The 27,351-nt window shown below is 58.9% G+C and overlaps 11 protein-coding genes across 11 annotated transcripts; 6 read left to right on the top strand and 5 right to left on the bottom strand.

The window, feature by feature from the left end:
• Positions 1–4,134: 4,134 nt before the first annotated feature.
• Positions 4,135–6,344, top strand: SLS55_005740 (uncharacterized protein; the record flags this gene model as incomplete). The annotated part of the gene is made up of 6 exons (XM_066777184.1): positions 4,135–4,303; positions 4,367–4,448; positions 4,520–4,653; positions 4,724–4,883; positions 4,939–5,833; positions 6,063–6,344. 6 exons carry the CDS (start codon positions 4,135–4,137, stop codon positions 6,342–6,344), a joined length of 1,722 nt encoding a protein of 573 aa, XP_066633026.1.
• A 639-nt stretch (positions 6,345–6,983) lies between these two features.
• On the top strand, positions 6,984–7,580 carry PKR1 (SMK killer toxin resistance protein; the record flags this gene model as incomplete). The annotated part of the gene is made up of 1 exon (XM_066777183.1): positions 6,984–7,580. One exon carries the CDS (start codon positions 6,984–6,986, stop codon positions 7,578–7,580), a length of 597 nt encoding a protein of 198 aa, XP_066633025.1.
• Positions 7,581–8,208: 628 nt separating this feature from the next.
• Positions 8,209–8,836, top strand: smd1 (Sm snRNP core protein Smd1; the record flags this gene model as incomplete). The annotated part of the gene is made up of 3 exons (XM_066777182.1): positions 8,209–8,222; positions 8,322–8,371; positions 8,529–8,836. 3 exons carry the CDS (start codon positions 8,209–8,211, stop codon positions 8,834–8,836), a joined length of 372 nt encoding a protein of 123 aa, XP_066633024.1.
• An 871-nt stretch (positions 8,837–9,707) lies between these two features.
• Positions 9,708–11,088, top strand: SLS55_005737 (uncharacterized protein; the record flags this gene model as incomplete). Its single annotated transcript, XM_066777181.1, has 4 exons — positions 9,708–10,028; positions 10,086–10,351; positions 10,413–10,673; positions 10,725–11,088. The coding sequence occupies 4 exons, from the start codon at positions 9,708–9,710 to the stop codon at positions 11,086–11,088; spliced, it is 1,212 nt and encodes a 403-aa protein (XP_066633023.1).
• A 573-nt stretch (positions 11,089–11,661) lies between these two features.
• On the bottom strand, positions 11,662–12,315 carry SLS55_005736 (uncharacterized protein; the record flags this gene model as incomplete). The annotated part of the gene is made up of 1 exon (XM_066777180.1): positions 11,662–12,315. The coding sequence occupies one exon, from the start codon at positions 12,313–12,315 to the stop codon at positions 11,662–11,664; it is 654 nt and encodes a 217-aa protein (XP_066633022.1).
• A 1,154-nt stretch (positions 12,316–13,469) lies between these two features.
• SLS55_005735 (uncharacterized protein) lies at positions 13,470–13,978 on the bottom strand (the record flags this gene model as incomplete). The annotated part of the gene is made up of 3 exons (XM_066777179.1): positions 13,470–13,555; positions 13,608–13,707; positions 13,754–13,978. 3 exons carry the CDS (start codon positions 13,976–13,978, stop codon positions 13,470–13,472), a joined length of 411 nt encoding a protein of 136 aa, XP_066633021.1.
• A 125-nt stretch (positions 13,979–14,103) lies between these two features.
• MTQ2 (S-adenosylmethionine-dependent methyltransferase) lies at positions 14,104–14,862 on the top strand (the record flags this gene model as incomplete). The annotated part of the gene is made up of 1 exon (XM_066777178.1): positions 14,104–14,862. The coding sequence occupies one exon, from the start codon at positions 14,104–14,106 to the stop codon at positions 14,860–14,862; it is 759 nt and encodes a 252-aa protein (XP_066633020.1).
• A 208-nt stretch (positions 14,863–15,070) lies between these two features.
• Positions 15,071–18,145, top strand: SLS55_005733 (uncharacterized protein; the record flags this gene model as incomplete). The annotated part of the gene is made up of 2 exons (XM_066777177.1): positions 15,071–15,075; positions 15,202–18,145. 2 exons carry the CDS (start codon positions 15,071–15,073, stop codon positions 18,143–18,145), a joined length of 2,949 nt encoding a protein of 982 aa, XP_066633019.1.
• Positions 18,146–18,591: 446 nt separating this feature from the next.
• SLS55_005732 (uncharacterized protein) lies at positions 18,592–21,181 on the bottom strand (the record flags this gene model as incomplete). The annotated part of the gene is made up of 4 exons (XM_066777176.1): positions 18,592–18,812; positions 18,876–19,679; positions 19,797–21,027; positions 21,092–21,181. 4 exons carry the CDS (start codon positions 21,179–21,181, stop codon positions 18,592–18,594), a joined length of 2,346 nt encoding a protein of 781 aa, XP_066633018.1.
• Positions 21,182–21,875: 694 nt separating this feature from the next.
• Positions 21,876–22,495, bottom strand: MRS4 (Fe(2+) transporter; the record flags this gene model as incomplete). The annotated part of the gene is made up of 3 exons (XM_066777175.1): positions 21,876–21,927; positions 21,980–22,424; positions 22,492–22,495. 3 exons carry the CDS (start codon positions 22,493–22,495, stop codon positions 21,876–21,878), a joined length of 501 nt encoding a protein of 166 aa, XP_066633017.1.
• Positions 22,496–24,749: 2,254 nt separating this feature from the next.
• On the bottom strand, positions 24,750–25,999 carry SLM5 (asparaginyl-tRNA synthetase; the record flags this gene model as incomplete). The annotated part of the gene is made up of 2 exons (XM_066777174.1): positions 24,750–25,926; positions 25,992–25,999. The coding sequence occupies 2 exons, from the start codon at positions 25,997–25,999 to the stop codon at positions 24,750–24,752; spliced, it is 1,185 nt and encodes a 394-aa protein (XP_066633016.1).
• Positions 26,000–27,351: the final 1,352 nt, after the last annotated feature.

Genomic DNA, 27,351 nt, shown 5'->3' with positions numbered 1-27,351 from the left:
CGATGCCCACCATGGCTTTTCTGGGCCATCTGTTTTCGTAGACGAGCATGATTTCAATGACGACGATGACGATGCTCTTTTCGGCACAAACATGGGGACTCCGCCAGCGCAGATGAACGATGAAGAGGACGAAGATTATGGAGACTTTGACCTCAACGATGAGGAGATGTTGGATATAACCGAAGAAATGGGAGACGCCAGAGCGGCGTATGCCACTGATAGAAGTCATTCTTTGCGCCAGGCGTTCCAAGAGGCTTCTGGAAACCCCATCCGCCAGCAGCCGCCACGAGACAAGTCAGCGAGGAAACAGAGCGCGAAAGTCCCTAGTGGAATGGCCCCTCCAGCAAACCAACCACAGTTTCCTTGGACAGTTGATGTCAAGAGGACGCTCAAGGACAGATTTCATTTGCGGGGTTTCCGTCCACACCAGCTTGAAGCCATAAACGCAACCTTGGGCGGCAAAGACTGCTTCGTGCTTATGCCCACGGGTGGCGGAAAAAGTCTCTGTTATCAATTGCCTGCTGTTATACAGACTGGCAAGACTCGGGGCGTGACGGTGGTCATCTCTCCCCTCCTCAGTTTGATGGAGGATCAGGTCAATCATCTGCAGGCACTCAACATCCAGGCCTTCCATATCAACGGAGAACTCAGCCACGAGCAGCGCCGATTTATTATGAACGCGCTCCGGGAGCCACAAGCGGAGAAGTTTATCCAGGTCTTGTACGTCACACCAGAAATGCTTAGCAAAAGTCAAGCCATGGTCAACGTATTGCAAGATCTCCATCGCCGTCAGCGCCTTGCTCGAATTGTGATTGACGAAGCACACTGCGTCAGTCAGTGGGGGCACGACTTCCGACCCGACTACAAAACTCTGGGAGAGATTCGCCGACAGTTTCTTGGTGTGCCGGTTATGGCGCTGACGGCAACGGCAACGGAAAACGTCAAGGTCGACACCATTCACAATCTTGGAATCGAAGGATGCGAAGTATTCGCCCAGAGTTTCAACAGGCCCAATCTGTACTACGATGTCCGTACCAAAGGGAAACGTGAGGACATTCTTCAAAACATTGCCGACATCATCAAAACCAACTACCGCGGTCAGTCCGGCATTGTGTACTGTTTGGCAAGGAAGAAATGCGAGCTCATTGCCGAGCAACTGCGCGTCAAGCACGGCATTTCCGCGCAGCATTATCATGCTGGAATGGAGCCAGCTCAGAAATCGGAGACGCAGAAGGCGTGGCAGTCTGGTACGTACAAGGTGATTGTCGCCACGATCGCCTTCGGAATGGGCATTGACAAGCCGGATGTTCGATTCGTGATCCACCATAGCATACCCAAGAGCCTTGAGGGCTACTACCAAGAGACGGGGCGTGCGGGCCGCGACGGGAAGCGATCCGGATGCCATCTATTCTATGGATATCAGGACACGGCTATCCTCAAGAAGATGATCGATGAGGGTGAAGGAAGCCGGCAGCAGAAGGAAAGGCAGTATGCCATGCTCCGAAACGTCGTCCAGTTTTGCGAGAACAAGGCAGATTGCAGAAGAGTCCAGGTCCTTGCGTACTTCAACGAGGCGTTCAAGGCCGATGAATGCGATGCCGAGTGCGATAACTGCAACTCGACCATCACCTTTGAAAACCGCGACTTCACTGACCTCGCAGCAGCAGCCATAAACTTGGTTGGAAGGATTCAGACACAGAATGTGACCCTGTTGCATTGTGTTGACGTCTTTCGGGGTTCGTCTTCCAAAAAGATCAAGGAATTAGGCCACGACTCCTTGACAGAATACGGTTCTGGTTCAGAACTGGATCGCGGAGATGCTGAACGGCTCTTCCAGCGGCTTGTCAGCGAGGACGCACTTGCGGAAGACAATCATATCAACCGGGCCGGGTTTACGTCTCAGTATATCAAGGTAAGCTGACACCTATATTCAACGGTACGCAGCAGCTGACATGTTGCAGCTTGGTAGGAACTGCCGTATTTTTCAGGCTCGCAAGAAGCCGGTCCAGATCCACGTCCGGGTGTCGCCCCGGCAATCGAAGGGCAAGAAGACCAAAAACGCTGCTACCAAGCGCAAAGGCACCGGAGTTGCGGCTGCACGAGACGAATATCCCTTCTCAACAAACGTGTCATCTCCCCTCCAAATGGCATCACGTGCCAGCCGCAAAGCACGTGTTGTCGACATGGAGGATGACGATGACGGCTTTGGCGAACCTGTCGATGCCGAGGCCGAAGACGAATCAGAAGCTTTTGAGGCGCCGCCACAACCAAGACCCAGGATTGTTGCCAAGAGTAGCAAGCATCCTCGTCAAAAGCTTGGTGCGCCCATCACGACGGATGAGAAAATGGCGGCGTTGGATGAGTTGCACCAGGACGTGGTTGAAGAATTCGTACGGGAGGGTCGAAGCGAATGCCAGAAGATCCTGATAGGACGAAATCTCCGCTCGCATCCATTCACTGATACGGTGCTCCGGGAAATGGCCATCAGCTTTCCGGAGACGCAGAAAGAGCTCATGAACATACCCGGTGCCGATGCCCAGATGGTAACGCTCTACGGTGAGCGGTTCCTCAGACTGGTCAAGCGGTACAAGAACAATTTCGAGTCGATGACGGGACAACACTTGCAGCAAGCGGACAAGGTCAAGGATCCCAATCACGAGATCATTGAGATCAGTGACGAAGATGAAGAGGACGACGACGCAGCCTTCGAGGACGAGCTGGACCTGGATGCCGAGGAGTCATCAGATGAATGCCGGAGCTCGTACTTCAACCCACAAGAAGCCGATCCCGATGTCGAGGCTTTCAATGCGCGCTTCAGCCAAGCCCAAACGTCAGCAAAAGCCGCAGCGGCACCAGTAGCTGGCCGGGCGGCGCGGCCTGCGGCGGGCGCGCAGAGGTTCTCGTCGGGCAAAAAGTCATACTATCGAAAAGGGTCGCGAAGGAGCTCGGCGGGCGGATACAGCCGTGGCCGGGGCAGCACGGGCTACACGAAGAAAGCGACGAGCAGGAAGCGAGACGGGGGTGGTGGTGCGGGTGGGCCTTCCAAGCCGTCGAGGAAAGGAGGTGGGGGAGGGTCTGGGATTGCAGCGATGCCCACGTGAGATATGGCGGAATGTCCAGGATTTCTTTCACTTCAAACCGGGCCAGATAACGGAGTTGCGGCGTTCAGCAGGCCAAAGGGAGTCCGGTCGCTGTCGGTTATCTTGCCGCGGCTCATGTCTGCCGGACAAGGTAGCATTTGCTCTTGCTTGCTCCTCTTTTCTTGATTTTTTTTAGAAGCTTCTGGCGTTTTGGGTTGCGTATGGGGTGCCAAACGGGGGTGGATTGCTAGATTCGGTATGGTTTGACGCTGTTATGTAGCACGCACGAGGTGGCACATGATGATAGTAGTGTCTGGAATGCACGAATTGGCCCGAGAAGAAAAGAGGGTTCCGGTCTCAGGATCTCAGGACGGCAGCGGAAATCGCCGACAGCGGCGCCGAGCATGGGCCGGCGGAGCGGGAGGCTCGTGCGCACCGTGCGATTCAACATGGTGCGTGAGAACGGACGATGCGGCGCTTGCAGAGAAGCTTCTGGCGGAGAGCTGCTGGCGGAGAGCTGCTGGCGGAGAGCTGCTGGCGTGAGGCGCAGGGACGGCTGCCGGCCGTCGGTGCTGCCGGTGCTGCCGATGGCGCGCGCACGCACGGCGAACGGCGGACGGGAGGCAAACGGTGCAAACTCGCCTAGCGACTAGCGGCCGCGCAAAGGCCGAAGCTTCAAGTCGGCATTGTGTTTCCTCGCAACATGGTTTCCGAAAGCTGGAGAAACGCAGCGCCAGTCCCGCAGCCGCGATTGACAACGCGGGGTAATGCAGGGCTGAGCGCCCACGCGCGCGGATGACGTCCCTTGCGCCGCCTCTGCGCCATCACGACGCCGGCTGGGCGTCGACATGCGAAGCTCCACCGCCGGGCGTCTTCCCGAAGCTTCTCCTTGCTGGGCGGTCGCAAACGCCCTCCAACGCGGCTAGTGTCCGCCCGGCGCCCAAGTGCCGTCCACCGCCGTCGGCAGTGATAATTTAAACACCGATCCTGTGCGGCGCCTATCCCTTCCGCAGCCCTCAACGTGCGTGCTATAAAGCCTGCCCGTCTCTGCACCATGGCCGAGCAAAGTGACAGTGACATCCACTCCCTTTCCGTCCACAGCACCACCATGGATAAGGTCGATGCCATCCCGAAGCTCGACGAGCCGGTGCCGCACCACGAGGTTGCTCCCACCCGCTCCGACCGGCCCATCGCCGAGACCCGTGAGGCCTATGGCCCGCCTGGTACGTCTCCCTGCTGCCTGCCGCTGTGCCATGCCCCGTTGCTGACCATTGGCCCCTGTCCAGGCTTCCGCGGTCTCTTCTTTTCCAGCTATGTCGCCCTTTGCGCCGCCTTCTCCGCCATGGGCGGCCTTCTCTTCGGCTACGAGTGCGTTGTCCCGCCGCCCCTTTCCGGTCCCAACATTTTCGCGCGTTGCTGACGTGCCGTCCGTGCTGCAGCCAGGGCGTGGTCTCGGTGATCCTGGTGATGCCGCAGTTCCTCGAGCAATTCCCGCGTGTTTCAGACACCGCGTCGGGCGCCGGCTTTTGGAAGGGCCTATTGACGGCCATGATCGAGCTCGGCGCGCTGCTGGGTAAGTCTTTTCCCTTTCCCCGTGGGGAACTGCGTCACTGCTGCGGATCGCTGATGCCGTTGCTCCACAGGTGCTTTCAACCAAGGGTGGATTGCGGATAAGATATCCCGAAAGTACTCCATCGTCCTGGCCGTCTTCATCTTCACAATTGGATCAGCGCTCCAGACCGGCGCCGTCGATTACACCATGCTTGTCGTCGCCCGTCTGATTGGCGGCATCGGCATCGGCATGTCGGTGCCCCCATAAAACCTTCTCCACAAGAGCGCCTCCGTTGACTTCTTGCAGGCTATCAATGGTTGCGCCGTTGTACATATCCGAGATCTCGCCCCCCGAGATCCGCGGTACGCTACTGGTGCTTGAGGAGTTCAGCATCGTAGCCGGGATCGTGATTGCTTACTGGATCACTTACGGCACGCAGTACATCCCAACCGAGTGGTCGTGGCGCCTGCCCTTCCTCCTCCAGATCATCCCAGGCCTGGTCCTCGGGGTCGGCATCGTTTTCCTGCCCTTCTCTCCTCGCTGGCTCGCCTCAAAAGGTCGCGACCAAGAAGCTCTAGAAAGCCTTGCCAAGCTCCGTCAATTGCCCAAGTCTGACACTCGCGTCGTCCAGGAGTGGTATGACATCCGCACCGAAGTTGCCTTTCAAAAGGAGATTGCTCAGGAGAGGCACCCCAAGCTTTTTGGCAGTCGGAAGGCCATTGATCGTGCTAAGCTCGAACTCGTTTCATGGACCGACTGTTTCAAGAAGGGTTGTTGGCGCCGCACCCACGTTGGCGTTGGCCTCATGTTCTTCCAACAGTTTGTCGGCATCAACGCTCTTATCTATTATGCGCCGACCTTGTTTGAGACGATGGGCCAGGATTACGACATGCAGCTCGTGCTGGCAGGTGTCTTGAACGTCGCTCAGCTCGTCGGTGTCTCATCCTCTCTTTGGTCCATGGATCGCTTCGGCCGGCGGCCACTTCTGCTCACCGGCGCAGCTGTCATGGGCGTTGCGCACATCATCATCGCTGTCCTTGTGGGCAAGTTCGATAAGGACTGGCCCGCCCACAAGCCTCAAGGATGGACCAGCGTTGCCTTTCTCTTCGTGTACATGCTCGGTAAGGCTTCCATGAAGACCGTTCTTTCCTTCATGCTGACGTTCTGTAGCCTTTGGTGCTTCCTGGGGCCCCGTACCTTGGTAAGTAAATCCCCCAAGCGTCCCGCCGTCAACCTCCACCACCCCGACAACATAAACAACACCATGACAGCAACACGCGCTGTAGCTAACACAATCTAAAGGAGTACGCCAAGCGAGATATTTCCTTCGTCGCTACGGGCCAAAGGTGTTGCGTTGTCGACCTGTTCGAATGCAAGTCCACCGAGAGAGGCTGTCTGCCCATTTTAGACCATGCGCTAACCCGTCCCAGTGGCTTAACAACTTCATCATCGGCCTCATTACGCCTCCGCTCGTCCAAAACACAGGCTTCGGCGCCTACACTTTCTTTGCTGTCTTCTGCATTTTAGCATTTGTGTGGACGTTCTTCTTTGTGCCCGAGACCAACGGCAGGTCACTGGAGCAGATGGACCATGTTTTCAAGGACAAGAGCAGCGAGGGCGAGGAGGCGCGGAGAGTACGCATCGAGACGGAGATCATGGGACGGAATACGGCTGGCTCAGACGTTGAGTCGGCGGATGCTGTCAAGACATAAACCCAGACGAACGCGTTGACGAGGCAGTAAGCGTTGGAATGAATGATTTACGCATGAGGGAAGCCTAGGAAGAAACAGGAGCCATGAGATAATGATGAGGGCCATGACAACAGGATTGTGTTCCGACGCTCTATACCATTACGATAGTTTGGATTCAAGGATAATATTACCGATACCCAAAACAAGGCGTGACTGCGTGGGCAGTCGTCGCCATGGCCCACATGTGCGTAGCTGCGAGCGAGAAGGGTTTCGCAAAAGTGCGGAGCTGCTGAATGGCGGGTGAGCTCTGGGCGCGACGACGCGGTTGGGCAAGCCGGGGCACGTGAAGGCGCGGGGAGGATGTGTGTGTGGTGGAGGATCAAGTACATCTGGAGCCTTGCGAACAGGCCCACTTAGGCCCGAGTCATTCGCGGGCGTGTGACATCGCCGCGCTGCCAACTGGCGTCGCGCAGGCAGCACTAACCACAAATACCACTCGCAGCGCCGTGACGAGGGTTGCCGGGCCAGGTCAAGCACGGCTCCAATCGTCCAGCCCCTCCCGCCAACGCCGCAACCCCTCCAACTGCCTGCGCAGACTCACAAAGCCCTCCCCAGCGCACCACCCACACCCCGCTTACGCCCCGAGCCAGAGCGCCCGTCATGTCGCACTTTTTCGAAAACCTCTGGAACTCCATCTTCACCCCGGGTCCCACTCCCACGCTGCTCGTCGCCACCAACGCCAGCTTCGCCGCCCTGCAGCTCGTCCTGTTCGCCCTCCTGCTGGCCACGTACAGCATCCACTTTGTCGTCCTGTCCTTCCTCTGCGGCGGTCTGTGGTGGGCCATCAACTGGTTCGCAAGCGAGCTGCGTCAGGCCCAGGAGAAGGAGGAGGCTGCGAGGAAGATCCGGGAGCGACGCGAGCGCGAGCGCGAGAAGAGCAGAGAAGCCGATGATTTGGCCAGCGCGCGCGAGCCCGCCGTTGGCAGGGAGGGCGGCGAGGGCGAGGGCATGGACACTGGGGACGACACCGAGACTGAGACCGAGACCGACGTCGGCATGAAGAAGAGCGCGACCAGGGCACCCACCGCCGCAACCCCATCCGAGCCCGATGCTGCGCCTGCGGCCAGCTCGGCGACCGGCGCGCAGGCAACCCTTGCGCCCGCGGCGGACGACACGCTGAAGAAGAGGCGAAGCGTCGGAGAAGGCACGGAAAGCAGCACGGACAGCGAGTGGGAGAAGATCGAGCAGGAAAGATAGCCATGGTGCTGGGAACTTGCCTTTGGGTAGATTTCACCAGGCTTAGGGCACGGCGTACGGTCTTGGACAGCTAGATATGGCATTCTACTACTTCAACGACATTGACTTCACGTGCGATTGCTCCGTGGTGCTGGCATGTGAACTCGGCCCACTCCAACTGCTGCTGCATGCTCGTTACAGACTCGGGCATCCCTAGATACAGCGCTCATGATTCTCTGGTGGGGCCATAATTCATCGTTACGAAGGACGGCGAGGCTTTTCAAGCTGATTAGCTGGAGACGCCTCACCTTCGGCGGCTTCAGGGACACTCAACGGGAACGACGTGAAGTGTGCGGATTGTATGTGCACTACTGCTGGAGCTGGCCGGCAACGATTAAGCCGGGCAGAGGGCTCGAGCGCGTCACGTAAGGGCGGTATTACTGAGTAATTGAAGCTAGTCCCGAAACGCGCGGCGGTACCCGAGCGCGCCAAGCTGCGTTTCACGCCGACAAAGATCACCTCCGGCCACAGCTTTCGCTGCTCCAACGCCAATCACCCTCTACAACCACCCCAACTTCCGCGTGTCTTCGATCCATCCACGCATTCCCGGCCTCCGGCACAGTTATCCGCTCACCCTCACGTCGCCATCATGAAGCTCGTCAGGTAAGCCTCACCTCCCTCAGTTTGCGAAGTGGAGCAAAGCTGAGCTTCTCGCGATTCAAGGCGCGCCGACTGCGGACCTGGCTGACGATTGCCCTGCAGGTTCTTGATGAAGTGTCAAAATGAGACGGTCACCATCGAGCTCAAGAACGGTACGTCGCTTCTCCGACACGTCTCTGCTGTTGCCTACCGCTGTGCTTCGCTCGCTGCGGCCTCACTTTACCAGCAGCTCGCAAGTCTAGCGGGATTGAATCAATGGCTGCGATCGCCATGGCCTCTATGCTTGACCGGTTACGCTGATTTTGACAGGCACTGTCGTCAACGGTACCATTGCCTCCGTCTCCCCGACGATGAACACGGCGCTTCGCACGGTCAAGATGACGCCCAAAAATCGCGACACCATGACTCTCGACTCGATAAACATTCGCGGCTCCAACATTCGCTACTACATCCTCCCCGACAGTCTGCCGCTGGACACGCTCCTCATCGACGATGCGCCAAAGCCTAAGAACAAAGCAAGGAAGGAGCAGGCCGACCGCGGCGGTCGTGGCCGTGGACGTGGCGGACGTGGTGGAAGGGGCCGTGGTCGTGGTCGCGGCGGTGGCCGTGGCTTCTAAGCCTCTCTCTCGCCCGGGCTGGGCTGAACCAATCTGCAGCAGGGAGAAACACGAGCTGGGAAAGGGCCAAAAGGAGGAAGAGAAAGATGGTAATTCAGCGAGTGAAAGGGCGGCGTTCGCCTGGCTATTGGCACGTCCCACTTCAGAGGGTCTTTTGGCGTGAGAAACCATTGCACATTATTTGCGGACGGGAAGGTCAAGGGCGTTGCAATTTGGAAGGAGGTAACGAATCCGGAGCAGGAGTCCCGGGAGAGACTACTGGCGTGTTTAGCAACTGAGCGAGGAGCTTCCCGGAACCAGTCACTCGAACACCAAATTTGTTGTTCCATCATGCAAGTCCGCTTCGCTGTTCGCCCTCTTGCCTATCCCCGTTGACTTTGGCTGCATTAACCAGAACGCCCGCAGGCAGCGCTGCTGGGGCCGCACATGGCATCAGGCTCGGCGACATTCGAATGGGCCATGCGACGACGTCTGCAGAACTACCGAAACAGGCAACCTGTGCGTGAACAGAAGGGCGGACAGCCTCAGCAAGGCCCTGGCGCCACGCGGCATGGTTAAGCAGCGCAGCGGAGCGGGGGTCTTGGCGCATGTGCAGGCGGGCGGACTGCGGGGTCCGGCTGCAGCTGGCCAACCGCGATATCGTGCTCGACGGCTGCTATCACGCAAGACAGTCCCTGCAATGAGGAATAAGGCCGCGATGCCCGCTGTCGCGGCTTGTCTCACGCAATCCCGCCGTCGTCATGCTACAATTGTACCATTGAAAATCCGATCCTCGCTCTCTGGCGTCCGCTATCGTGCCGCTTAAATACTCCGTCCTTCCACTCGTCTCCCGCTTCACTTGCCATTCAATTGCGCCCTCCCACTCTTCACAATGGCCCCCGGTCCCGTCGCAGACTCTGCCCCTCAGGCCCCGCACTTGCACCCCTCCAAGGCCCAGCAGGCGCCTGTGGACATCAACGTCTTCCCTGACGGCCTCAAGACCTCCGGCCAACACCCTCCCCTCTACGACCTCCTTCATCCTTACGAGCACTTTCCCAAGGAGATCCAGGGTCCGACTGTATGGAAGGCCGACGACTACAAGAACAACCCTGAGCGATGGACTCATCCTTTCAGCGACGACGAGGTTGCCGAGCTCGACAGGGCCGCTGATGCCTTCCTCGCCGCCGGCCACCCCCTCACTGCCATGTCCCAGGTACATCGACCATTGTCGCGGAAATCACGCCCACTTCGGTCACTAACGCCTGCGTAGGATCTTTTCCCTCTTCCCGAGCTCTCCAAGAGAATGACTGCTCTCCGTGCCGAGCTACTCAATGGCAAGGGTTTCATCCTCTTCAAGGGCTTCCCCGTGCAACGCTGGGGCGTCCACAAGTCAGCCGTCGCGTACATGGGTCTTGGTACCTACCTCGGATACTTTGTCTCGCAAAACGGCCGCGGTCACGTTCTGGGTCACGTCAAGGACGTTGGTGATGACCCGACCCAGATCGATTCCGTCCGTATCTACAGGACAAATGCTCGGTACGTCCCCATTGCCCTTTGTGCCGGTCGATGAACCTGGTCGAAGCTGACAGAGCGTCAGTCAATTCTTCCACGCCGATGACTCGGACATTGTCGGCTTGCTGTGCATTGCCCGTGCTCTGGAGGGCGGTGAGTCTGACATTGTTTCCTCGCATCACGTGTGGAACACGCTCCAGAAAGAGCGCCCCGACGTGGCGAGGACGCTCACCGAGCCCATCTGGTACTTTGACCGCAAGGGCGAGACAAGTGTCGGCGAGGAGGAGTGGATCAGAACAAGCATCTTCTACTTGGAAACCGGCGAGAACCCCAGAGTATACTCCAAGTAAGTCTCTTTCAACGTCGTCAGAAGGGCTGTCGCTAATGTCATTAACAGATGGGACCCTTACTATGTCCGTTCGCTCACTCGCTTCTCGGACAAGGGTCTCATCCCCCCGCTTTCCGAGGCCCAGCAGGAGGCCATAAAGGTGCTCGAGGATACGTGCCTGCGCTTGTCGCTGCACATGATCCTCGAGATTGGCGACATCCAGTTCCTGTCCAATGAGCACGTTCTGCACGCCCGCACTGCCTACAAGGACTACCCTCCGCCTGCGCCCCGCCGCCATCTGCTGCGCCTTTGGCTCAGCACTCCCGAGAGTGAGGGTGGTTGGCGTCTGCCCTTCCACGATTCGGAGCACAAGAAGCGTGGCGGCATTCAGGTCAACAACACCGCTCCCAGAGCTCCGGATGATGCCGAGTAGACGAGTTTGAATGCGTTGAGGAAGCTGAATGTACAGGATACAGACAAGGGCTCTACTTGTTCATGTGTACCCCCGCGCCCAGGGGTTCTTTCCTTTCCAGTCTGAATTCGTGGATACCAGAATTGATTTTGAATGCATCATGTTTAAAACCGCAGGAATCATGTTGGCGCCGCATAGGTTTCGGTGCTAAACTATAGTTCAGGGGGAGAATAGCCGTCATCGGAAATTCCGCGGGCGTAATCCACCTTCTTTTAGCAGGGTCACAAGGCACCGCTTTTACTGGTCTCTCCTACAAGCTTTCAAAATCCTATACTGATCAGCCCCGTCTGGCAATCGCATAGTTGTCGCCAAACGGGGGGCGGCCAACAGAAGTACAGCGGCCCCCTGTCGATGCACCAGCATGTTCACGTTGCTATCAGATGGCGTCTTTGGCGTCTCGTTTTTGTCTTAGGGTTCCCGTTTGTCAAGGGGTAGAAGGCGGTTCCGATAGCTCACATGCACCAATCCCATCCGTTTGCATTCCAGGATTTCGCTGTTCGTGCCGCAGTGTCAAAGCCAACTCGGTTGACATACTCAAACACCATTGCTTCTCTTTTCCCACTCGTGCCTCAGCATGGAGAACAGCAGCATGTCGTGGAAACCGCCACGGAACCAAAGAGCCTCGCGTCTGCGCCCTTCGAGCGAAAAGCCCAGCCGTTGGTACAGGCGGCCGGCGCCTTCGTTGTACGCAAAGCTTGTGATGGACACGCGATGCAGGCCAGCGACGTCGAAAGCCCAGTCCAGGATCCAGTTGATTGCCTCGCTGCCGTAGCCCTGACGTTGGAAAGCGGCGGCAATGCTGACGCCAATGGCTGCGTTCCGGTGGTGCGGATTGGAAGGGCCGAGTTCGTGCGACAGGCTGATGTAGCCGATTGGTGTTGCATTGCGCGAGTTGGCGGAAGAGCGGCAGCGGTTCTTGGACGCAACAGAGCCAGTTGTGTCGACTTCTGGGGCGGAGGATTCAGGTTGCGCCGGGCATGGCTGCAGGCAGATGACGACGCCGAGAAGTGCAATTTCTTGCATGAAGTGCACGAGTCCCTTTATGCTTCGTTTGCTCGCTGGTCTCAGAAGGTCGGCATTGGCGTTGCCGCTGATGCTTGGATCCGACTCGACTGCAAGGATGAAATCCTCATCCTGATCTTCTACCGCTCGATAAAGGAGGCGCGCAGAACGGAAGGCGTTCGCCATCCTGCGAAAATTTGGTATGGAGTATGAATGGCGTAGGCGAATGGAGGATCAATATCTGCAGGTTCGAGCAGTGCGGTGTTGTGGTTGTTGGAGTTGCATGTGATTGACATGGCACGTGGAGAGATGCGAAGTGGATACCTAGTAAGCAGTGGCACTTCCTTGTCGACCCTGACTCAGTTTGCTGCAGGATCATCGCTCGCCACGGTCAATTGGTAGCTGATCCGGTGTGAAGGGGCAGAAGGAGCCAGAGCAAGACAAAGAAGGAGGACGGACTGGATTCAAATTCGCTAGGCCAATTTACGGATTGAGCGTGCCTCTCTGGGCCGCACGCAGGCCGATAGTCTACCGCTGCAAGCAAATGTAATGAGATCACCCAGTGTACCTCCCGGGTTCATGCCGACTGCTCTAACATCGTAACCACCCACACGTCCCGATCACTGGAGAAGCGGGTTTGATTTGGCCTGCCAAAGACCGAAGACATTGGCCGCCTCCATGCTCGTTGCTTTCTCTGACGGAGCCACGGGTTTCCTGCGCTGTTGCAGCCACTCGTGGCGACGGTTGGGGACCATTGAAGACTCATGCCGGCGACCGTCGATACTTGGTTCTTGCGTCCAGTACATTCTACAGAATATTGGTTTGCAGGGACAACGAGGTGGATCCTCACATGACGGCGCAAAAGCAGTCGCACCCAGGGTCCGAACGAGAAGGGCCGGCTCCGAACTTGATGCCGTGGCGGATGCCGTAGACCATCAGGTAAAACTGTCGATCGTACTGGCTTCCGAACATACATTTGGGGCAGAGGGCGGCAACGAGCCTTCGGCGATGGGGGGGCAAACGATTGACCCAGTTGACCGCGTTGGGCTGGTACTGGCAGCAGTTTGTAAGGTCGCGGTCGGCGCGGCAGCGGGCGATGAGCTGCAGCCAACAATGGCCGCAGAGAGAAGACTGGTAAAGGTGAGTGCGACACATGGCGGCGGTCGATGAGGTCGTTCAGGGGAAGTGGCAGGGAAGCCCGCGTTATATGCTGGCACCAAGTCGAGCGGCATGGGCCCCGTTGGAGCAGCACGCGACCAAGACAGACAATCGGCACGGGGCGTTTGTGACAGCGGCTGCGTGAACAGCAGTGGTTGCAAGGTGCACATGAGAGATTCACTTCACTGCTTCTCTTTGGGGCCGTTTCCATCGGCATCCTGGCTGCGGATGGCCTGCATGAGCTCGTACAGCTGGGCGAGTTGCTCGTCTGGCGGGGGGTCAGCATCAGCGCGGCAGAGCTGGGGCAGCGACGGACGCACCGCTCATCTTATCCACCTTGGCCTTGTCCATTTTCGAGCCCCTCCAGGCGTCGCCCTCCAGCTGTTGGGCGTACATCTGCCACTCGGTCAAGAAGCCAATCTGAACGGGTCAGCGAAGCGAGCGGCAGCTGCGGGGGGAGGCGCACGATATGGATGGGGTTTTCAACGTCCTTGTGGGCACGGAACTCGGCCTTGACGTACTCGTCGCCCAGCAGGCGCATCTGCGGATCGTGGAGCTTGTGGCGATGGGCGCGGAGGACGCGGCGGTACAGCGGAATGGGCGGCAGCAGAGCCAGCGGGGCAGGACGCAGCGGCTTGGTGGCGCCGGCGGCGGTGGCCTCGGCCATAGACAGGGCGCGGGTGAGCCTCATGGTGGCGGATGGGATGGTGGTGATGGTGTTGGAGGGCAAGGTTCTTCGGTCCTTCGGTACTGACCTCACCACCACCGCAAACCCTCCGCCTCCGCCTCCGCCCCCGCCGCCGCCCCCGCCACGCGATGCTGCCCACGCCGTCGACGTCGCACGTCCCCTTCGACCGCGTCTACGAGCCGGCCGAGGACTCGTTCCTGCTGCTGGACACGCTGTCGGCGCCGGGCGAGACGCAATTCCTCACGCAGCGCTTCCGACGCAGCGCGGCGCCGGCCGTGGTCGAGGTGGGCAGCGGGTCGGGCGTGGTGCTCGCCTTCGTCGTCCGTCACGCCGCCACCATCCTGGGCCGGGCGGACGCGCTGGCGCTGGCGGTCGACATCAGCCAATTTGCCTGTCGGGCAACCTGCGACACGCTGCACGCCGCGCGCGCCCCGGACGCCGCCGTCTTCCTCGATGCCGTCAACGCAGACCTCGGCCTCGCGCTGCGCCCCGGCTCCGTCGACGTCCTCATCTTCAACCCCCCCTACGTGCCGACCCCCGCCCTGCCCGACCGCCAGAAGCACGATGCCTACAACCGCCCGTCCGCCCAGCCCTCGTTCGAGCAGGACTCGTACCTGCTGGAGCTGGCTTACGCCGGCGGCCGTGACGGCATGGAGACGACCGACCGCCTGCTGCTCCAGCTGCCCGACCTGCTGCATCCCGCCCACGGCGTCGCCTACATCCTGCTGTGCGCCCAGAACAAGCCGCGCCTGGTGCAGGAGCGCGTGCGCGCCTGGGGGCCCGCCTGGACCGCCGAGCTGGTGGGCAGCAGCGGCAAGCAGGCCGGCTGGGAGAAGCTGCAGATCCTGCGCATCGCCCGCGTGCCGGAACAGCACCAAGAGCAATAGATAGCTCCACTAGCATGTGCCTCTGCCTGCGCCGTTGATTGATGTGATGTGACATGCCCGTTGCCCGGGCAACCCCCCGGCCAAACAAACATGCTGCGGCCACGCCGAAGCAGCGCGGGGAATGCAGATATAGAGGGCGCTCCAGTCCAGCCGTGCCATCTGCCCCTCGACACAAGCTGCTGCGACGATGCGACGGCCTCCGGCGACCATGGCGTCCGCGGAGGGCTCGCCCGGCCCGAGACGGTGTTCGGGCGATCCCCACCGCGCCTCCACCACCAACACCAACCTCGACTCCACCGCCGACCTCTCCCAACCCATCCACCTCAGCAGCCCGCGCAGGCGTCCCGCCAAGCACCCATCCGTGGAAATCTGGCTTGACGACGACGCCGAACCGCGGCCCGCCCCGCCCGTGCCCACCGGACCAATGCCGCCCGCCGCCAGACCCAAACCCCCCCGGAGAGACGCCGTACTGGCGCAACCCACCCAAAAGACGCCCATTCCGCCACCGGCGGACGGTGCGCTGCGCCCTCGGAGGCGCCGCGTGTCCGCTTTGCTCGCCGAAAAGCGTCTGGCTTCCGCCGACAAGCAGAGCGTCCAGCCGGATGCCGCCAGGGACCCTCGCCGGAGGACCATATACGTCCCGTCCGATGACACCACCATGATGACCATCCATCCAGGACACCCTCGCAGGCCCTCCTCACCTGATCTTGGCTTCGATTTGGTCACCTTATCAGAAGAGGAGTCCCAGGCCCTGCCGCCAGCCATCAAGCAGACGCACCCCCCAAGCAAGAGTCTGGCCGCTGCTCCCAAACGCAGGCCCCTTCAGAAGTCGTCGCGGCCTCTGCAAGCCGTGTCGTTTGCCGAAGATGCGGTGGGCAAGAGCCTGGGCAAGGAGAATATCCCGCCCAGTATGTTGCTGAAGGCCGCCAGGCAGCCGCGTCGCGCCACGGGGGAACACAAGCCAGAACCTATTCGCAAGACCAGGCTTGGCACAACTGCTCCCACGAATCCCTCGGCCGCAAGTTCAGGGGTCACTCGCAAACGAACCAGTTCCGATAGCGTTGGCTCTCCTTCCAAAGCGCTCAGGACGACAAGGACCGCTGCCTGTCCCAGACCGCCTCTCCAGGAGCCACGCCACAAGCGCCAAACGAGGTCCTCAACATCTAACCCGGCACCCCCCTCTTATGCCTCGAAGTCACCCCCGCAGGCCTTGCGCCGCCACCGTGTTGTAAAACCACCCTCCAAGCTCGGCGCGCCAAGATTGCCCAAGAGCCTGCAGAGTCAAGCCAAATACCCCGTGCTCTTCGAGGATCTCGACAAACCTGAGCTGTACGAAGATAATTGGCTCAGCTACCAGGAAATATCCATAACCCAGCTGGTCAATAAACTGTTCGACTGTGTACATATGCCTTCGAAGGACCAAACTCGAGAAGGCGGAGTCCTGCGAAAGAGTGTGCTGGCCGTCTACCAAGATCCCACGATTCCGCTCCTGCACAAGCGCCTGCAAGCTTCCCTTATGTACGGCGCCCTCGCTATTCCTAAAGACCTCCTTGCCAAAACGCTTCGTCTTAAGGATGATGTTGGTCTTCGTCGCAAGTATCTCAACTTGTTTGTCAACACATACGAGCCATCTCTCCTGAAAGCCGCGGCTGAGGTCATTGTTGGGCGTGAATGCCGAGTCCCAGCGAGTGCCTCCTCCACTGCCAACAGTCCTGACGGTGACCAGCGTCAACGGCGTGCCGAGAAGAAGGCCATCGAAGGCTTCTTGAACACCTTTTTCATCCGCAATGAAGATGCGGTCCGGGTCAAGACTGGCTTTGGAATCATTGCCAGCATCGCGCGAGGCCACGACAAGGCCGACGACTTTGGTTCTCAGGACTGGTCGTGGCGCCGCACCACCCTGCGCAGTCTCATGCTCATTCTTCTGCTCGATATGGTCAAAACCAAAGACGTCATCAGCTATCCGCTTTTCCAAGTATCATCATCTTTCAAATCCTCTCACGCCGTACTCCAAGAGCTTGCAAGCATGCTCTTACCTTCTCTCGGTGACCTCTCGCGGCCATTGGGACATTTAGATTATCACCTTCGCTGCCTTCAGTACCCATTACAGGAGTACGACTACAACGTGAGGAACTTGGCAACCGACCTACGTGATGGTGTGATCCTTACCAGATTGGTCGAGCTTCTTATCTATCCTCCAACCTTGATGGCTCCTCAACAGGAAGTTACGGTCACCATGCCAACTGGAGACATCTTGACAAGCTGTGTCACGGTTGGTAATAAGGAGCCGTGCGTTTTGTCTCAGCACTTGAAATTTCCATGCGCAAGCCGTGCTCAGAAACAACACAATGTCCAAATCGCGCTGAGCGCACTTGAGGGCACAAAAGGAGTCGCCGGACAGGCATTCAGGGAAATATCCCCAGAGGACATCGTCAACGGTCACCGTGAGAAGACTCTCGGGCTACTCTGGAGCTTAGTCGGGAAATGGGGTTTGGAAGCGTTGGTCGACTGGACTGATCTCGAAAAGGAGACACGGCGATATCGATCCCGCTATTACAACAACCAGTGCGATGGTTATCGAGATTCGGATACCGAGGACGAATCCAAGCTGGCTGAGTTTCACAGTCTGGAGAGGCACACAGCTCTTCTTCGCGGCTGGGCGGACAGCATTGCATGCTGTCGTGGCCTGCGTGCTGCCAACCTCACCACCTCCTTTGCTGACGGCCGCGTCCTTGAAGCAATTGTAGACGAATATGTAGCCTATTTCCCCACCTCCCGCGGGGCTACCGAACTTGTCACCAATAGTCTTCCAGCTAAACTGCAGTTCGTCGGCTGCAGCACTGCATTCGTCTCTCTTTTCGCCTCTGCCTCAGGGATGTCCAACCGCCCGATCCCTTCCAAAGATTTCACTCTCACAACCCTCGCTTTTCTGGCCTCGCGCCTGCTTCCTGCCGGCCGTGCTCATCACGCCGCCAGCACTCTACAGCGCTGGTTCCGCAAACGCATCTTACGTCGTGAACTGTCCAAGCGCGTTACTCTTATGCGCCTAGCTTCCCACTGCGCTACTGTGGTGCAGACGCGCGAGCGTGTTGTCGGCGCAGCTGTTGTACTCCAGAGAGCATGGAGAACCGTCCTGGACGCGCGTATCAGGAAACTCGTGCACGACGTCACCAGTTTCCAGGCATTGGCGCGGGCTTGGGCTGTCAGGTTTAGAATGCCGAACGGCAACAGGAAGAAAGGCCGAACAACAAGGAAAGCCGAAAGAATAAGGGGCGGTTGGTGATTGAATTGCTCTACAATGCACCGGGATCATTCTTCTCCTTTACACGCCGAACTTGGGAGTTATAGGAATTTCTTTTGATGGACTCGGAGGGCGTGTCAGCCCAAGGTTAAATCGGACCCTCTATATATCGTTCTTGTATACCCTCTCTGTATGGCTTACCCGTGTCCTCTAGCAATTTCGAGAGGTAGTAAAGCCCATAGCATCACGGTTGAAAATTCATCGTCCACGTGTTAAAAAGGAAAAGAAAAGCCACCGGCAAACAAGTCGCTTGTCCTAAAAGTGCTTGGTATATTCCCGGAGCATGTGTCATCTAGCGACGTGCATAGCTTACCTATGCTTACGCGCTACGTGACAACACCTTCGGGCACACCTGGTCGTTCACACGTCATATTGGCGACCTTCGCTTTAAGTCAACCAGACGAACTGCATGCATGTCCACCACCTAATCAGCCTCCTCTCTCCCCAAACTCTTTCGCCCAGTCCTCGTAATCCTTGAGACCCTGCTTGCTTACGCTTGGTCGGATGTTTGCCAGGCTTGCTTGGAAATCGACGACCTGCATTGGTCGAATCTCTTCCATGGTCATATGGAGGAGCTTCTCTCCTAGGCTTCGTAAAGGCCCCATGGCCGCGTCTTTGGCAAGAGCTGTGATGTCTGATCCAGAGAACCCTAATCCTCTTCATCAGCATCCCAATGTTTGAGTACATTCGTGGGGTCCGCATCCATCCTTACCTTCGGTCAACTCCACCAATATGTTCAGGTCCTCATCAGTGATGTTGTGCTTTTGATGGCTCAAAAGCGTTTGTAGCTGCAACTTTCTGACATGGTCTTCCGGAAGAGGAATATACTGTCTTCTAACAAACCGTCTCCTCGCTGCTTCATCAATGGCCCACGGAAGGTTCGTGGCCGCAAGCACAAGGACTCTACTGGCGTCACCCTTTTCCTTTTCTTTCTCATTTTGCTCCCGTCCTGCGGCTGCCTTCGCCAGGTCAGACCACTGGATTAGGAATTCCGTCTTGATCCTCCGAGTTGCCTCGTGCTCGGTGGAGCCAGAACGAGAAGATAAAAGTGAATCGATCTCATCGACGAAGATGATAGACGGCGCTAGAGCCTTTGCCAACTGAAACAAGGCACGAACTAGCTTTTCCGATTCGCCAAGGTACTTGCTGGTCAGGCTGCTTGCGGAGATGGCGAAGAATGTCGATTTTGATTCGGTTGCCACAGCACGCGCTAACATCGTCTTGCCAGTGCCAGGCGGTCCGAACAAAAGCATCCCACGCGCTGGCTCACGGAGCCCCATGAAAAGATCCGGCCGGAGGAATGGATACACTACTGTCTCCTTGAGCGCCGATTTAGCGACCTCAAGCCCAGCAACATCATCCCAGTGTACCTCATCCCCGTGGATGACAATCTCATTGAATATCTGCTTCGCAGCAGCCTCGTCTACCCCCTTGGGCAGTCGTTTCAAACAGCGTTCCATTCGCTCTCTCCAAGCTTTGTCCTCTGGTGAGGTCTCCGACGCCGTATCATCCAGATCTTCAAACGAAGAGTCTGATGTCGGCATTGATGGGAAATTTTCGGGGGCAGATTTTGCTTTCCCCTTCATTTGCCGCCGTCGAGGTCGTTTTTCCCCTTCTAGCTCACTACTCATACTTTCGTCACCGCTTGTCGGTGAGGCTGTGTACCCGGCCGATTCCTGAGATGCATTGCTCGCAAGGGTCTTGCGACGAATATCGATAGGCGGACCTGCACGGGATGGCAGCTTTGCCTTGGTGTGAGGCTTGTCGCCCCAAGCTACTGTCGGTTCGCGGAGCTTGGGAGCAGCCACGGACATGAGCTTCTTTGGATTGGCGGTGGCTGGAGGATATTCGCTCCTGTACGAAGGGAAGCCGGACGTCGCTTTTGTCAAGGGCTCAGATGTCTTCTGTCTTGTTGGAAGCGGCCTATGCAAATGTTTATGGGGAGGAGGAGTCGGTGGCTTCTTCTGCTCTTGACCCTCGGCCGCCTGTAGCAAGACTTTCGCGGCAGCAGCGGAACTGTCGCTCCCAGGTAGGGCAAAATTAAAAGCCCTACGGTCTCCTTGGTCAGCATCACGCTGGTCATCCATGACTGCGTATTTGAAGTAAAATGGGCTTGTAGACCGTTCCGCGCCGTTGCCGTTCGGTTGTTGTGCCCCGTCAAAGGACGGCCGAGCACTGGCTTCCCTCGATGTGGAGAGCGCCTCCTTGCTACTATTCTCAGCTGTCAGTGCTGGGCCTTTACTCGGGCCAGAGATAGAGCCCCAAGCCTGTGTTGCCGCCTTTGCCGCTGCCGGAGGCCTCCCTTTCGAGGCGGACGGACGAGACGATGACGACACCTTTCTTCCGTCCTTCGGCGTTGGTCTCAACGTCTTCAACATCCCCCCCTTCTTCTCTGGACTCATGTTTCGCGTGGTCTTCTTGAAAGACGGTATCAGGAAGGGCTGGGCTGGCAGGCTCTGCGCCCGTGCACTGTCGTTGCTTCTGGATTTGGGGAACGAAGGGCGTTTGGGTAATGGCGGTGGTCTGGCAAGGTCGGGATAGTTGACGGGTGGGATGGTACCCTGGCCAAGCCAGCCGCCTCCGTCGGGAACGACTTCAGGCCGCGAAGTGGCAGCGCTTGAGGCTTGCAGGTCGCCAGCAGAGGCGGGGTCTTTCTCTTTCTTTGCGTCTTTGCGGCTCTCCTTCAGGGCCTCGAGAAGGTCAACGCGCTCCTTGCACTGCAGCTCCAGCTCTCGCAGCGAGGCTTGCAGGGCCTTTTCGGTCTCGGTCTTGGGGGCCCAGTTGGCAGGGCGGCGGTAGGCATTGAAGTAGTAGATCTGGTCCAAGGCATTGCGCCACGATCTCAGTGCCTCGGCCTCATTGCCCTGAATGCGGAGGCTGGTCAGCCAGAGCAGCGTTGAGCAGCGGGACTGGTCAGGCGAGCCGTACCTGGGATTCGAAGTAGATGGCAGTCGAGCAGACCAGGTAGCAGTCGTCGTACGTCTTCTGCATGGCCGCAGAGGGCTTCTGGCGGATCATGGGGGGCTACCGGGCGAGAATGGGGACGAGGGTGTCGGGGTGGAGGCGCTGCGCTGCGGTTGGCGTCTGACGTAGGGCTGTGGCTGGTGGGCGGCAGCTGGAGCCAGGCGCGCTGGCGGCCCTGCTTAGGGCAGCGGTGGCTTCGGGCTGCGCAGTCATCACACGCAGCCGCAGCAGTGAGCCTCACGCGCCGTCTCACTGCCTGCAGAACGTCACGGCCTGTCTCGGTTGCCGCGCGCCGGTTGCCAATCGCGGGCTCACCCACCGCCGGCGTTGACACCGTCGATCTGGGTGCCTGGGTGCCTGGGTGCTTCTGAACCCGCTTTGACGGCGTATCGCCGGCTGCCGCATTACTCGCACCCCTGCCGCCAATCACTCGCTACGCCGCAGTCAAACGCTACACCTTCGTGTCCGCCGAGGCCGGCCCCGCCCCGCCCCAGCTCTCCAGCAGTCTTTTCAAATCGTACATATGCTACAGATTTTGGTGCGCCTGTGCCGCGGAGAAGAGCTCAAGAACGCCCCGATGAACACCCGGCCTGGCCTGGCCCGCTCTATTGCCCACCAAGAGCAAGGAAAAAAGGTCGCCTGCCTCTCTGGCAGCCCCATGAGCAAAGTATACAAACAGAACTCCCGCCCCGTCTTGCCGAGAGAAACCACCAAATCCTGATGCCTTACCTCCATCCCAAGCCGCCGTCTACTCCGTGCTCTGCGCGATGAAGAAGGCCTTTGCCATCTCGTATGCAGTCCTGGGAAAGCGTCAGCACTTTGCGCTGTCGGGCTCTGGCTGCAGCAACTTACCAGCAGATGGCCGTGCTCGGCATCGTAGTCACTATCCTGGGCTTCAGGCCCTTGAAGAAGCCACGCAAGCCCTCGCGCCGCTTGATGACGGTTGCCGCGTGCAGCAGCCCCCTGACGTTCCGAAGTTCGGGATCGGTTGCCGAGCCGCGGGTCTGCAACAGCGTCTTGATCACGTCGAGCGGTGTCGTGATACCGGCCGCCAGACCACCTGCCAGGCCGCCGGCCGTGCAGTGTGTGTACGGGTCCCATTGGGCCGTTGGGTTCATCGTCTTGGACAGTGACTCGTAAGCAACAAATTGCAGCGCCGTGAAGGGCACTGTCATGCACAGCGTGGTTGGGTAGGAGACGTAAAAGGCCCCCATGCCTTCGTGCCGCAGCAACGATTTCGCACAGTGCGATAGCGACTTGTACGTCGAGCCCTGGAGCTGCATGCGCTGCTTGATGACTGTGGCGGTCAGCATCGCTCGTCCCTGTGTTGCCCGGCATGCTTACCGTCAAACGGGTTCATCAACGCATCGCTAGCAATCGTCGCACATGCGCCGCTGAGAGCTGGGGGAGTCGGTCAGCACGCTTGGCGCGTTCCAGAACTGCGATGTCGGCATACCAGCAGCAAAAGGATGATGCTCATGCTTTCCACCCTCGTTTCCACCAGCCGCGTGCTTAACGGCCTCGTATGTCGCAAAGTATACGGCGTGTGCGGGTCCTGCAAATTGTGAGCCGTCCGCCGCCGATGCATCCGGGCGAGTTGCAACCCACCAGCCCCCATAACCACACTTGAAACGCCACGCCACAGCGTTCTGAAGCCCTCCAGCCTCGTTATTGTGATCATGGCATTGGAGATGCCCGTGTAGACCGCCGTCGGCGAAGGGTTGGCGACTTGCATGCGAGTCTGATCAACGCATCGGTCAGCCTCTGGCCGAAAGCTGCGCAGGGGGGGCCTTTACGCACCTTCAGCAGGTCGATGGGGTACATCACCGAATGCTCCTAAGTCAATTCAGCATTTGCGCGCACTCTCGTGGCTGCGTGGGCGTGGCGGCGTACGGCGATGCCGGCGAACGCGCCCGCAAGCATGTTCGCCGAGAGAGAGTAATTGGGCGGCAACGATTCATAACTGGACAGTATCAGTGGAACCATCGCTGGAGAGCGCAGCGCTAGGGAAACGCACTCGTATTCAACTTCTTCTACGGGAGCGGGTACTCTGTCGTGAGCGGCCATATAAGCCACCACGCCCGGCGTCCGTTCGGTAGCTATGGTTGCGGTGGTTGCGGAGGACGACGGGTTGAGCGGAGCGTAGCGGACGACGACGGTCGAGAGGCGAACTGACGGAGGGACAGCGCCGGAGCTGTTTGAGCGGAAGGGATGAGCGGGATTGGTGTTGGCAGCGTCACCCACCGGTAGGATACTTTTGTTTAAGCTGGCGCTGCCGGAGGGAAAGCGAAAGCTACCATCGGCGCTAGCCTCGTTTAATGACATGCTAGATTCCAGACCCCCCGGCCTCACAAATCACCGCCCGCAACTGCTCTACTCACACGGCAAAGGCGCCGCTATCCCGTTACGCGCCCGTGAAGCGAGCTGCAGGCGTCGCCGAGCGGCCATGAGGCTCTGCCGCCCGCGGACATACGAACAGCGACCGATCCGCCCGCCGAGCAAGTGCGCGATGCGAGGCCGAGTATGTCTGAGCTACCTCCGCGACGCGCGCTCTCCTGCCATAGGGTGTAGATCATCGGTACATAGGTATAACATAGACGATGGGTAAATGTTCCGGCTGTTCGTCTGTCCGCGCGTTTCGCTTAGTGTCGCAAATACTGCGATACTTCAGTCAGCCACGAAAGAAGCAGCATATCGGAACCGACTCGTTCACACTTTTTGAGGGGGAGGGCGGGAGGGCGTGATCGAAATATTGCATGCAAGCCATGGAAACACTGCTTCCACCAGTACCAGAATGGCACAATCATGGAGAGTGCGGGTCTCACGCAAGAGACGATACCCAGTCGGATTGTTCATGAGGACAGAAGTACTCAAGGTGTCCTTCATGCTCGCTTCGAGCTTGTCAATGGCTCTCCCATCCAAGAGGATCTAGCCTCATCGGCCGCCGTACGGATGCTGCTCTTGAAATGGTCTTGATGCCTAAAAGTCGACTCCGGGGTTTTTCTTGCCGCACGAACCCGAAAGACACGAATTCTGTTCTATTTAGGCGGAAAGCTCTGCTTTCCTATTGATGTATCTCTTTCGCCAACTTCGCTTGACGGGACAGCAAGTCCATCGTCCCAACTGAAGCGGGCATTTGAAAAACACCATCGGTTGGGCTATCCAACTCCGGAGTGGGAATGGTCAAACATTGATACACGGCCGAGCCATAGCCGCCTTATTCGTGCGAGCAGAGGAGGCAAATCAAGAATTCTGCGTTACATGGAGGTGGTCGGTTCACCCTGAGGCCAACCATTGCAAAGCTAGAGGGAGGAAGGAGGGACGGCTAGGCGGCTGGTTTGCAAAAGTTAGTCTTTCCATGCCCCACGAAGGATGCCACACTGGTCCTGCGTGGGCAGTCAAAGCTGATGTCCAGACGTGGATGCGAGCTTCAACTCCTGTACGAATAAATTCGGACATGAGATTCGACTGCCGGAGTACGGTGCAATATCTCTATGAGATATATGTGTGAAGGCTCAATTATTTTGCAACCCGCTGTGGCTGTAATGCCACCTGGAAGGAGGCCTTGCGAGGCTGGCACAACCTAACTCATGCTGCGTCCCTAAGCACAAGTCGGGTTGCCTCAGCAATCGCAACGCTGGTACCATCTGGGGAATCCGACGACATCCCGGATGTTGGAGACACCAGATAAGTATAACAGAAGCCGGTCAAACCCGATGCCAAATCCACCATGAGGAACACTACCGAACCTGCGTAGGTCTGTATACCACTGCAGATTGGCAGGGTCCTTGGCGTCTGCTTTCCTGGAATCTTCAAGGTTAGGTGCGGTGGGGTGCTGGTCTGGTCGTTGCAGGCCATGAGCATCCATGGCAGCCAGCAGCTCGGGTAGACGGTGCTCACGCATTGACCCGCCTACCAGTTCGCATACCTCCGGCACCAAGAGATCGAAGCAGGAGACGGTATCACTGCCGGGCGCCTGGGTAGAGGGGGCCATGTAAAACGGTTTCACGGCGCGGGGATAATCCGTTACGAACACCGGACCGCCCTGCCCGATCTCTTCGGCCAGGAACCTCTCGTGCTCAGCCTGCAACCCATCTTCGAATGAGGGGTTGAACTCGAAGCTCACAGCGCCTCGAGACTGGGCATCCTGAAGGATTGATATCGCCTTTGCGTAAGTTACCCGGGGCCATGGCCCCTTACACAGGCCCTCCCACCTTTGCAACAGCGCCTGCGACGTGATGTTCGAAGCATCCTCGTCCTTCACTCTCTCGGCTGACCTAGCCAGGAGGAGCTCTCTGCCAACGGTTGAATTTGTCAAATTCGTGGCAATCTCGCGCAGCAGGCTCTCAAGCACGTCCATGACGTCGTCCAGCTTCTCGACAAAGCAGACTTCAGCCTCGAGCATATAGAACTCGCTCAGATGGCGCGTTGTGTCGCTCTTTTCAGCCCGGAAGGTAGGCGACAGCGTCCATACCTTTCCAACGGACTGCGCCAGAGCCTCCAGGTGCAACTGGGACGATACAGTGAGATACTTGGGCGAGCGGAAGAAGGACTCGGGGGGAGTAGAGCGGTTGAGGGCGGGGTCAGCTTGGGGCAGGTCAGACCTGGGGGACACGGCAAAGACCTCGCCGGCACCCTCGCAGTCCGAAGAGGTGATGATGGGCGGGTGCGTCTGGACAAAGTCATGCTTGGCAAAGAAGCTGGTGACGTGGGCGATCAACTGCGAGCGGAGACGCAGCAGCAAGGAATTGAAGGGGGTCCGTGTGCGCAGATGCGGCAGAGTCCTCAGGAAGTCCGCGCTGTGATACTTCTTCTGCAAAGGATAGGCCTGCGGTGACGCAGCGATCAGCAGGCGGACAGGCACAGCGGCATCTCCGTTACTCACAGCCGAGTCGTTCTGGCCCAGAACGCGGACGCCGTGGGCGTGCAGCTCGTGCGACTGCTGCTTGCCGGGGGGGCATTCGTGCCATACACCTTCGATTGAGACGGCGGTGCCGGTGGAGAGGCTGGACAGCGGGTCAGCTGGCGGCGGCAAATGGGGCGTCTGGCGGAGCTCACGCTCTGGCCTGCTCCGGGTCGTCGAAAACAACCTGCAGAGGAGCCAGTGACGAGCCGTCGCCCACGGCCGCAAAAGCAATGCGCTTCTGCTTGCGGACGGAACGCACCCAGCCGTCGACGCAAACGCGCTCGCCCTGGCGCGGGCGCGCGAGCAGTCGCGAGATGGACGAGGCGAGTCGTACGGGAGCGCGAGGTGTCGGGCGCCGCGCGCGCAACAGCAGGCGGGCAGGCGCCAGCGGGGGCACCATCTGGGCAGCGAGGGCTGGGGGAGTGCTGATGCTGGCAGCGCGGCGGGTGGATTCTCAAGTCGCCCGGCTGCCAGGAACGCCGAGCGTGCCCGAAACGCGGCCACGGCAGCAGGGGTCCGGGTGCCAGCAGCACCACGCCCGCCCAAACAACGTGTTCGTTCCTGCGTACGACGTCGCCGCTCTGCTGTCGCCGTGTTTCGCGTTTCGCTGCGTCGCACAGCTACAGACCGGTGCAAACCAGGCCGCGCTGCCCGCTTGGCCGCCCTGGGTGGCAGCGCCCGCCCAGCCAGCGCCCCGGGCCGAGCGACAGGGCCGACGGCAGGGCTGTTGTGGCGCCGGCTCCTGCTGTGGCCACGCCTTGCACGGCGTGGACGTGTCGCTGCGGCCTGCATGATCGGTCCTGCAAAAGTCCTCGTGTATCTCCTGCTCATTAGCCCCCGCCCGCGTTCCCGCGCGCCCAGTACCACCGCCTGGTTCAGATCTATGATGGCTGACCGGGATCCCAGGATCGTCTTGTCCCCCTCGGGCCCTGGTCTGCACGCCGCAACTTCATTGACACACGTTGACGACGGCCTCCGGTGACGCTCCCGCCTCGCCACGCCCCTACGAACCGGCTTCTACCTGCGCCCAGCCACGGCTTCCGCGCCGGCAAGCTTCGCTGATGGCTGTGGTGCAGCCACTGGGACACAGGCACAGTATCAGGCCCAGATGCGCGGTCCTGTGTTGTCAGCCGCACAAGCATCCGACGCACCCATCCATCGTGAGTCGGGCGGTGCGCGTTGACTTCCCATTCGCTGCTCTCTCCTGCTATACCACCTTGCTGGAGTTGGCCTACCATAATCCCACACCTGCTCCTTGCCTTTGGCTTCCTGCGACACCATCCACCAAGACATATAGCTGCCTCCCGAGATGCTGATG

The sequence above is a fragment of the Diplodia seriata genome (assembly GCF_021436955.1).
Source record: "Diplodia seriata strain FDS-637 chromosome Unknown scaffold_5, whole genome shotgun sequence".
NCBI lineage: Eukaryota > Fungi > Ascomycota > Dothideomycetes > Botryosphaeriales > Botryosphaeriaceae > Diplodia > Diplodia seriata.
This window is presented reverse-complemented; position numbering and strand designations above follow the sequence as displayed.